Genomic DNA, 10,643 nt, shown 5'->3' with positions numbered 1-10,643 from the left:
TCACCATTCCAGCTCTACAGGATACTCTCCAGTGAGACAAGCTATGCAGTGACCAATCTTTCCAACACGTGACTTCTGGGTTTTTAGGCTGTTCTCACTCTCTTGTCTTGCTTTGATGCTTTCTTGTACGGATGATACCAGCCCTTCCACAGAGAGATAGACAACACTGTCTGCTCCTAGAGGAAATAGAGAATTCATCAGTTAAAGCTGCAAAATTGTTTCCAAATGCAATGCTCTCTGGAAATGCAGTCACATTATTGTATTACTGTGGATCACCTTACCTAAACAGAACGGATATGAAAAATTATCAGACCATAATAAGCCTTGCCCTTCTCAAATTCTTTGTGCAGGGAGCAGACTCACTGAAATCTAGACAGAAGGTTCTGAGTTGGGAACAAACACGTCCCATACTGCAAAAATAGAAAAATAGAAACAAAATCCAGAGTGTGTATTAAGACTCCCTAAACTCCCTGTAGTTTCTCAGTCGCCCAGTATTTTGGGTCTTGAAGCAGATGTGTGTGTGTCTGGTGCTTCCCATACTGCACGCCACCACGTTAAAAAAAATAACAACCAGTATGCAGTTCATACAAATGTTCCAAAGCAGTAGGAGAGTTTGATAGCCTTTTCACATCATTAGTTTTCTATTGTTTGCACTCATTATTTTGTGAATAAGACTTAGGATCCTACAGACTTGAAACATTTCAATATGCCTTCACAATTATTTTGGAGAAAAGAATTCATTGCAATACTAGGCAGTAAGTATTTAACACAGGAAACCTGAGTTCACAGTTTTCTAACTGTAACCACAGCTATGTTCTTAAACCATTTAAAAAATCCTTTGCAGCAGAATAGGCCATATATAGCAGACCTCCTCTCTCACAAGTCTTCACATGACTTTTGTTGCTTATATCCTGATGAAGAGCATCGGGATAGCTTAATATCTGATGAATTTATTTATTATGTCACAAGCAACATAAGCCATTGTTTCTCCTTTTGCTCTGCTGCAATGTGACTTATTCTAGCAATTTGAGAATGTACTTGACATTCTTAGATTAGTTTCAGAAGTAATTTCTTTTGAAGTGAAATATACAATGCAGTGAAAATTATTTATATAAATTTAAATTTATAGCAAAATCAGTGGGTGTTCAGAATTCCAAACATATTTTTCTGACTGTCTCACGAAAGCAAAACTGTATTAGCTTTCCATTACAGGACAGATTTTCACCACTTATTTTCTTCCTGCTAGTTTGCTTACAGTAGCTCCTTGTTTTAAAGACAAGGAGTAGGAGATCTAAGTTCCCAGAAGGAGATCTAACTACTGGAAAATTGTGTTGTCACTCCTTATGTGTAAATTATCATTATGCAATTACGCAGACATTTAGCATATCAACCTTAAGATTTTTTAGTCAGTTTTACCAGTGTTATCTTGATGTGTTGTGCTTTATTTTGATGCAGACAATAAAACACCTAAAGGTGAAAACTGCCTCTCTCAAAAAGAAAAGGAAAAAAAAAAGAAAAAGAAAGAGTAGCATTTACCTATATAGTTTGCAAGATCATGAAATTCAGGTCTGTTGGCAATGAGTTCTTCTTTAGTTGGAATGTTTATTCCCATGTAACAAGGAAATCTTATGGGAGGTGAAGCAACACGGATGTGCACCTGAATAAAAATACATTTTCAAAACAGACTGCTATAAGGTGAAGGTTGGCAGATCATAACATTACAGCAGAGTCCCAGTTCTGCAAAATAATCCCAACGAACAGAACACAGCACTGCACAGACATCATGGAAAGGTTTAAAGGGAGATAAAAGTTTTTTTCAGATGCCAACACAGCAGGAGACAGAAAGATAGTTTTAGAATTTAGATAGTGATTTATAAATGGAGACCTGTTCCTGTCACCTAATCACCCAATAATCACAGTCATACAAAAGAAACTTCTTAACCTGTCTTCACAATAAACATGCACTAGCCATTGTTTTTTTACACACTTGCCATTTTAAATAAGGGAACAATGTATAGTACAAATGAAGACAAAACCCTGTGCTTTACCCTTCCATCAATCTTCTATTTACATCTGTATGGAACTGACTGAAAATTAACTTACCTCTTTGGCTCCTGATTCTCTCAGTAGTTTTATTATGGGTGAAATGGTATTGCCCCTCACAATTGAATCATCAATGATAACAACTCGCTTGCCTTTAAAATTATCAGACAGAACGCCAAACTTCTTTGCAACTCCAAGTTGCCGTAACCTCATATTTGGCTGGATAAACGTTCTTCCTACATATCGATTTTTACAGAGTACTTCAACGTATGGTAGTCCACACTGTAAACAGGAGACAGTTAGCCAGAATTTGTATCTAAAGAACTGGTTATTCTTGGTTACTGTCTATTTAAAGCAACCTCAGGACTTAGTATTACTTCACAGTAACCAAAAAACTTTTAAATACCTTAATATAGTGGAATAATGACAGAAGAAACAAGTACACGTGACTCAATAGAGTACCCAGCATACTCCTGATACAAGTCTCCATCCAATACATAAGCTTTATCAAATACAAAACTCTAACAGCCCACACCATTTAACTCCATTACAAAAAGAGGTATGTGTAAATATGCTTGGGGGGGGGTGGAAAGGCAAGTTCACATATACCTTTTGAGCATAACCAAGAGCTGCTGGGGTTGCAGACTCTGGAACAGTGCTGACAAGGTCTGCTTCCACAGGTGCTTCAATAGCAAGCTGCTGCCCACATCTTTTCCTGACTGAATACACCATCTGACCTAAGAACAGAAAGAAGTGTTTTCCCTGGTATACATGATGCAGATTTCCTCTCAGTTTGCTGTACGAATTTCTGTGGCAGGTTGCAGGCACAGAAGTCAGTAAGAAAAGCTCCAGAACTAATAAGCAGCACTCACATAAGGCCATTTTTCATTTCCTTTCCCGATGTCATATTTTAACATTCCCATTCATATCCCCACACAGAGTGTTAAAATCCAGTTTGCCTTAATTGGGTAACTAAAGGTCCTGGGGATGGTACAAAATCTATTTATAGGAAGAAAGAAGTAGAAATTATGCCTGCCTGTTCATAACATGCAAATCCTATTTTAGGCTAGTTTCTCCAGCAGACAGTTTGTGCAATCCTGCTGTCTGCCCGCTTATTAACTTTGAATCAGTTGGTAAAATTCACCCCAAATTTAGTAAGGGGATAAGAGGCCTCAGAAGTTTTTAAGGTCCTAAAAAATTTGCAACATGGGAAGGAACTGGAGGTATTGTGGTGAGATGAGGCACAGCAAACTAAAGAATGTAAGAAGTGAGGATACTGAACGGTAAGAGCATAAATAAAAGGGATGTGAGATCAAACTGGCTTTGTAAGGGTGGGGAACTGTATTGAATCAACCAATGTCACATCCATAAAAAGCAAAGAAAAGCTTGTTTGTCTGGCTAATATCTTGTCATGAAGATAATTTTTGAGAGCGTTTTCTGAAATAATAAAGCATTAATTAGACTGACAACCCCAAATACTTAGAAAATGCATAGATTTACAAGTTACACTAAAAGCATCTTCTGGAAATAGCACTTTCTTGTGAAGATAATGCCAAGATTAAGTTACTTTGCAAATCCTATTTCATAAGTCTATTTTTAAAAAAGTTTTCCAAGAAGCAATTAAGTTCTTTTCTTAAGTCTCTCACCTGTAAGGGATATTACCTCTACCTTAATCATGTTTACGGCTCTTTTCATCCCTTCTGTAGGAATACACAGGCAGCCTGACTGAGGCCATATGCACAACTAGAACAGGAAGGTGATGTTACATGCTCCTCCTGATCAGTTTCACGTCCTCAAGACCTGTCCCAGCCCTGCTCTGCAGTGGTTCCCTATGATCCAAGATCCTTTCCAGAGGCACTGTTCTCCAGGATAACATCTCCTAGGATGGGGAGGGGCTTTGTATGTTGAATCTTCTTACCTTCAAAAATACTGTCTGGTCTTGCAAAATAAACATATTCAAAGATGCAGAACGCTGAGGGATCTCCTTCAGGTCTTGGTACAACATCCAGTGTCTGAACATCGTATCTAGATATTTTCACAATCTCTCCAGGAAGGACCTCACGATAGTACCTTGACAGAGAATTACATAGCATTTAGAAAAGTCCCGAACCTGGATGATAATTTCAAAACACAATCAAGATTCAACTGACAGGAAAAATGCTTTTGAACATCCTAATACAACAGTTTAGTACCAGAGATTTATGGTGATACATGCTTTACATGTCTTTTTACTTAGTAGTTGTATTCTTAATGCAATTTTCCACAGTTTGAAGAGGATTCAACTTCTTAGTCTAGCTCTTATATGAACCTTTTGATAATATCCGAATAATAAATATGCTTCCTCATAGTCTAACTTTAATTATGATCTAGTTCACAATTGCCTTCCACTCGAAACTTCTAAAGATCAATCTGCAGTTTCCCAAAAAGCCTCTTGGTCTTCTCTTTTTATCCAGAGAAGTATCACACCTTTCTTTTCAAATTGTCTTAGCTAGAGAGCCAATGTGACTGTCATCTCATCTTTTGGCTCTGATAGGTGTTTGCACGTGTGGAAAATAATTTCAGGTGCCCATCACTTGTCAGATAGCAGATGCTACAGCTCAGGTTAATCCAGCCTGTGAGCTACCAATGTAATCTTGCTGTATCTGAAGAAACATTTTGTAATACAATGATTCTGCAAACAAGGCTAAAATTAAAAAGTTATATGGATAACCAGGTTTAATCCAACAAGTAAGAGGCACTTATAGCAGTAAAGTCATCTTTACTATTACATTCTTAACACATAATTCTACATTAATCTGTTCAGGAAAATAAACAGGCAAGAACAGGACTGGCAAAAAAACGCCTTTCTAAACAGCCCAAAAACCTAATCCTTGATGTCTTTCATGTTGTTATAGATTATGATATTTGGCAATTTGAGGTTTAATGTTTAGTCACTGCATGAGGAGAGCTTTTGGCTAAAGCGAGAATCAGGGCACTTACTCTGCACCAATAGACAAAAAGCTACAGGATTCAGAAGAGACTACCCATCCTTCTGTTTCACTGTTATCTTTTCCTGAAATGAAAGATTTCAGTTAGAGTTCACAATGCTTGTTACCATTACCCCTGACATTTGCATTTCTACTGCAGTTATCTGGCTTGCTGTGATTCAAGTTGCCAAGTGCACAATTAAAGACTGGTGTAATTTCGAACTAAAAGGTACAGCATTCCAAAGTTTTCATAATATTATTTATAATATCATAATATTATTTGTAAACATCATAAACCTGTTCTAGGCAGAAGTAACAGCATCATATCTACAGTTCATGAAGAGAGACAATTCAGACAACTACCTTTGTTATCTCCGCAGTATTTCTAATTTTCCCAAATCTATTTCAGTGACTTCAGTTATATGTAATTACTTTTGTTCACACAAGAAACTCCTTACTTTTCTTATGCTAAATGTGTTGATGGATAGATCCTTTTGATTACAATGGATGTTGGATTGAACTCCAATAATGAGTTTTCAGAGACAGGCACAGGAAATACAGAATTGTGTAACACAGGGTAGGAATGTTTGTATGCTTTAAACAAATCCTGGTAATTTTTCATGTGGTTAAAATTAGCAAGTTTCGTGAAGATACGGAAGCATTCACTACTTTGCTTTTGAATGATTTCATTTTTATACAAATGAGCAGATTTTAATCTCACTTAATTGAAAATGTTGATTTGCAGGCTAAACAGGAACAAAAAGAATTTTCCCCTTGAACCGATCGTATAGTGTTCCATTACCATACTATGTGCAACCGGGAGTGCTTGGAATTTAGAAACACACTGCCACTAATACAGTACTTTTTGTCCAACTTACTACACAAGAATGGAAGAAACCAGACTTGTTTCTGGGTTGGACATAGTCCTGAGTGACTGACTCTAGGTGGTTCTGCTTGAGCAGAGGATTTGGAGATGAGATCTAAAGGTCCCTTGAAGCGCAACACCTCTGTGATTCTGTTCATCCCTGCTTTCCTGTTTAGGTAATGAGATGTTAATTAAGTTTTCACAAATATTCTATTACAGTTGGGCTGCCTAATTCTGACACTATCATCACATGACTTTCTGGGAACAAAAGATATGTTTGCAGACTTCCTACAAATTATTTTTTTTTACCAACTTTTTTTTTTGTTTCAAATTTTCAAAACTGAATTTTGCATCACAAGTTCCTACTTACATGTCAGTAAGTGTAGCTTTAATGACTTCTACCAGCGATTTCAGGCACAAACTATATATATATACACATATATACATATGAATATGTATGTATGGTTTACCTTTTCCGTTCATGTCCCCTACTGGAATAAGGCGACCAATGCAGAGTGGGCGATTCCCATATGGATCACGTACTGCATAGATTATGTCTTTATGCATAATTAGCAAGGAATATGAAGTTGGAGTTTCATTCATTAAATTTTTTATTCTGAAATGAGACACAGGTGAACATAATTGTGTGTCACACAAACATCTGTGTGCATTTACAGCTGCATAATGTGCTGAGATTAGATGCTGTTCTTGTTTCTGAAACCCATCCTCCTCACCTTGCTACCCAGTCAGCTGTATCGTCATTTTCTAGAGGAGGTGTGAAAGCCAGCAGCTGGGTGATCAGTTCACTGTCAGAACTGGTCGACAGTCCCACACCGTGCCGCATAAGCTTTTAAGACACAAAACAAAAGTGTTACCAACATAAAAAAAAATCCCACGTAACACTGCTCAGATTTTAATCTAACACCACCTTTGTGCAACGAACAAATGTTTTCAAACACATCAGTACTTCAAGTGATCAGATTACAATAACATCACATTTTGCCCAACAAACCGAATATGTAAAAGAAGCTAGTACAATCATCTATGCCTGGTACTATGTTTCTCCCTTTGCATCTCATTCCTTTGGTCTACATGAAACCGAATTAATACTGAGTTAGTTTTCTCACTTTATCAACAGGAATGCGACCATCAGTCTAGAGGATTGGTGAATTATCCTCTCTGACAGTTAGAAGTGCCTCCCTTCTCCAGGATTTTTTCCCACAAAATGATCTACTTTGATTATGGTGGTCTTTCACTACTCCAAGTAGTTTGGTATTATGGAAGAGTCATAACAAACTTTTTCCTCACTGCTGTCTCATACCAAGAAAGAGATGAGGCCAGAGCCTCCCAAAGCAGACACTAACCTTCCTCCTGAGTCGTACAGCGTTTGTTAGCTCCCCATTGTGCGCAACAGCGATCTTTCCATGAAGTGTCTCTACGACAAAAGGCTGGCAGTTCTGCAGCTCAGAAATTCCAGAGGTGGAGTACCTCGTGTGCCCAATACCGAGGTTTGAAACGTACAGCTTCTTCAGGCTGTCTGCATTGAAGACATGATTTATAAGACCCATTCCCTTTAGGAGATAAAAAGAAAAAAGTCTGGTTTGCGTTTGTTTTCCAGGCAACTTTCTAATTTCTCCTTGAGTTTGTTTTTGATACAGCATTAATGCAAGCAGCTTTAAGAGAAAGGCAAATAACCCAAAAGACTTGGGAAAGAAAGAAGCTGAGGACGTGTCAGTGATATTTCAGACCCAATTACTCCTCTTTTTAAATAAAGAAACATACTCTTTTTGTGCTGAGGATTTTCACAGAATAATCTATTCCCTGGCTAAAAAATAAATCTTCTGAAAAAAACACTAAGAAACCGTTGTGTTGTTTAAAAACACTAGAAAAAAAAGGCAAAAAAGAAAAAGTTGTGAGAAGGAAATTCTATGTAGAGAATACCTCTTAAAAGTTAGCAATATATTGGATTTACTTTTTATTAGATTTACTTTTATACTGGATCCGACCAAGATAACATTTATTAGAGTCCATTGTCATTCCTGCCAATATTGGTAACAAAAGTTTTATTGTTTACTTAAACTTTTCATATAGCTGAGTTGCCCTCTATCAAAAGCAGAAATGCATCAAAACTTTTTAGTCTACCATCATGAGCTTCTTTTAGCAACAAGCAGTATGTGGAGACAATTTAACAGCAAGAATAGTCTGAAAAAAAATGCACCAAGAATAGAAGTTAAGACTGGATGCCAGGCCTTCCTACAAACTTCTGCTGCTGCCTGTGGAAAATATTTACATCCTTCTATGCCCGTTTCTGGATTGCACATAGTAATCATAATATCCCACATGACAAACACTCCTCCAGGATCTTCAAAGGTACACAGGAGAGTTTTGAAGCTGTGAATGGTTTTTAACTGGTGCTATAGGTACCACAACAAGAGTGAGATGGGACAGGAATGAAGGAAATTGGCCAAACTGTTTTCAAAGCTCAACCAAAAGAGCTTAAAGAAACATCATTTTGGGGGTATTTTCTGCTGTGCTATAGAGTCAAAATACCATAAGGCAGTTGTTGCACATGTAGTTTTAGGATACTTACTATCATGTTAAAAAGTTACTGCCTTCAACAGTTAAACTGGTATAGGCTTGCTTTAATGGTTCAACAAACTTTATGCCAAATCAGTTATTATCTGTTGTCTCACAGATGACATAAAGGTGGTCTAGACTCCATGTTGTGTGCTCTTATATGTACAGAAATGCAACCAGGCAGTCTTAATTTATTTAGGGCCACTTTATCCTGACAGTTCTGGCAGTTCACAGGTCCAGCATTAATGGATGTGGCCACGTTAAGCATTGCAATAGTTAAGCAATGCTGTTTTAAACCAGGTTTGGTTATGCAAGGTACATAATGATTTAATTGCAGTTTGAAATATCCCTCTGAATTATATCGTGCTGGTGTGAGATGGTGATGTGAATTACAACAGTACAAAAAACTGCCAATGAAGACAATCTCATGTCTGTATTATACGTGGCCTTGTACATGTCAGAACATTATATTGGTCTGATAAATAGCTACTTTAATATATTATTTGCATATCCAAGTATGAAACAATCAGAGAGTCTTTTTCCTACTGGCATCACTATGTCTATGCAAGAGATTTACATTTTTCCACATCCTGAGCTATGGCAATAACTTTTTGTTATATAAATCTAGCTGAAAGATTACGACAGACAAATTTGGATGCATCTTTCTGGAAGATTTTAAAAGAAAGTATTAGTACCCTTTGTTGAGGGTTATTAATCCATGGTCAAAGGCTGGCAGCCATCAGAAAGGGACACATACTCATGCCTTAGGTGTTCCAGATCACACTCTGATATATGTATTGCACTAAACTGCTGACAAAGGTGAGTGAATCAATGCAGTAAGAAGCAGGAACCTTTTCCATTCTATTCTCTCTGCTATGAAGAGGAGTCAACTGGGGTTTGGAGGACAAATAGGGACAATAGCATTTTAACTGCTGACATATTTATGGACTAGTTTAGAAGTCAGAGTCCTAAATACATTTTCACCAGTGTAACATACGCAAATGTTTGTTACAGTAGCACCACTTCCAGGATTAAACAAGTGATATAAAACGATCCAAATAAATCCTCAGGCTCTTTTTTACACCGTGGTTATTACAGTTTTTACAAGTGCTGTAGCTGAGAAACTTATTGCAAGGATAAAAGAAACCATCACATGCTCTGCAACTCTTAAAATATCAAAGCTGGTATGAGATAGTCAGTTAAGTTCCTAGCATGACAGTTAAGTATTGCAGCTCTGTAATGAAGAAACAATACAAATTATTATATCACCTGCTGCAAGTTCACCTGAGAAGCACTTTTACTTAAGGCATTTATAGAGCAGCTCACTTTAAAGAAAGCTGGAATTCCTGTGAAACTTAAGGAAAGCTGAAACTCAAGCAGGAGCAGGAATGAAGAACAGATAACATGGTGCTGAAGCTGAGAAAAGCTGCACTTAAAAGTGCACGCATGTGTGTGTGTTTATCAGGCTGTAAGTAACATAGGAGGGGGGAAATGCCTGAGGAGGTGACAAACATGATGCTTGAAAAGACAAGATTTTGCATCAGACAATGAGCAGTCATGCATAGATATGCATGCTGCTGTAGCAAAGCGGTTCTTACTCTTGGATGGATTTGAACAACTTAATTTTCCTCAGAGACCTCTTAAGACAAACTGCACTCTGACTGCAGACAGGGAACACACATCAAGAATTGCCCCATGCCTATTTTGCTGATGTAGATTTATTTCCAATCCTCTCCTCTTCCACAATGGAATAGTCTGATTATTTTTTTCCTCATCACCATTCAACACAGAATGAGTAGAAATAACCCACAGCATGCAGGTATTTTCCTGACATAATACTTCTGAGGCTATGGCTATTTTATGTCTTTTAACAGCCCCTGGGATTCCCTCAGCTTGAGAAAGACTGCGTGACCTTCTCAGGCATCTATTCAGTCTCTTATGCTGTTTATTTTTACCTATGGGTAAAGTAGCTGCCACTTCCTAGAGCCTAAGTAACACAAGAATTAGTCATCCATTTGCTTGTGCATAGCCTGTAACTCTATCTCTTTTTTCTTGATCTCAAGTTGCATCGGTGTTCTTCCAGGCCTTCACAGTGCAGGGTGGCTTTGGCAAGTAGTTTTTTGACATCAATAGCCTGATCTGGATACTTCTGTATGTCTGCCACTGTGTGAATGGATACACCCAGCAAGATA

At 37.6% G+C, this 10,643-nt stretch overlaps 1 protein-coding gene across 1 annotated transcript; it reads right to left on the bottom strand.

Moving 5' to 3' along the window:
* PPAT (phosphoribosyl pyrophosphate amidotransferase) lies at nucleotides 1-7,442 on the bottom strand. Its single transcript, XM_069856570.1, has 9 exons — nucleotides 7,239-7,442; nucleotides 6,609-6,721; nucleotides 6,345-6,490; nucleotides 5,023-5,095; nucleotides 3,962-4,113; nucleotides 2,653-2,780; nucleotides 2,104-2,325; nucleotides 1,537-1,657; nucleotides 1-176 (listed from the first exon to the last, which is right to left on the bottom strand). Exons 1-9 carry the CDS (start codon nucleotides 7,440-7,442, stop codon nucleotides 1-3), a joined length of 1,335 nt encoding a protein of 444 aa, XP_069712671.1.
* Between the last annotated feature and the right edge of the window lie 3,201 nt (nucleotides 7,443-10,643).

The sequence above is a fragment of the Phaenicophaeus curvirostris genome, chromosome 4, assembly GCF_032191515.1.
Source record: "Phaenicophaeus curvirostris isolate KB17595 chromosome 4, BPBGC_Pcur_1.0, whole genome shotgun sequence".
In the NCBI taxonomy this organism is placed as follows: Eukaryota; Metazoa; Chordata; class Aves; order Cuculiformes; family Cuculidae; genus Phaenicophaeus; species Phaenicophaeus curvirostris.
Note: the sequence above shows the minus strand (reverse complement) of the source record. Positions and strands in the feature narration are given on the sequence as shown.

What these genes read in the sequence shown, in the direction of transcription:
- PPAT (XM_069856570.1), bottom strand. Translation starts at nt 7,442, where the DNA reads ATGGGTCTTATAAATCATGTCTTCAATGCAGACAGCCTGAAGAAGCTG. An exon ending in ACAGCTGACTGGGTAGCAAG is followed by an intron (nt 6,491 to 6,608) that starts GTGAGGAGGATG and finishes GTCTCATTTCAG; the next exon opens with AATAAAAAATTTAATGAATG. An exon ending in TGATCTTGCAAACTATATAG is followed by an intron (nt 177 to 1,536) that starts GTAAATGCTACT and finishes TATTTCCTCTAG; the next exon opens with GAGCAGACAGTGTTGTCTAT.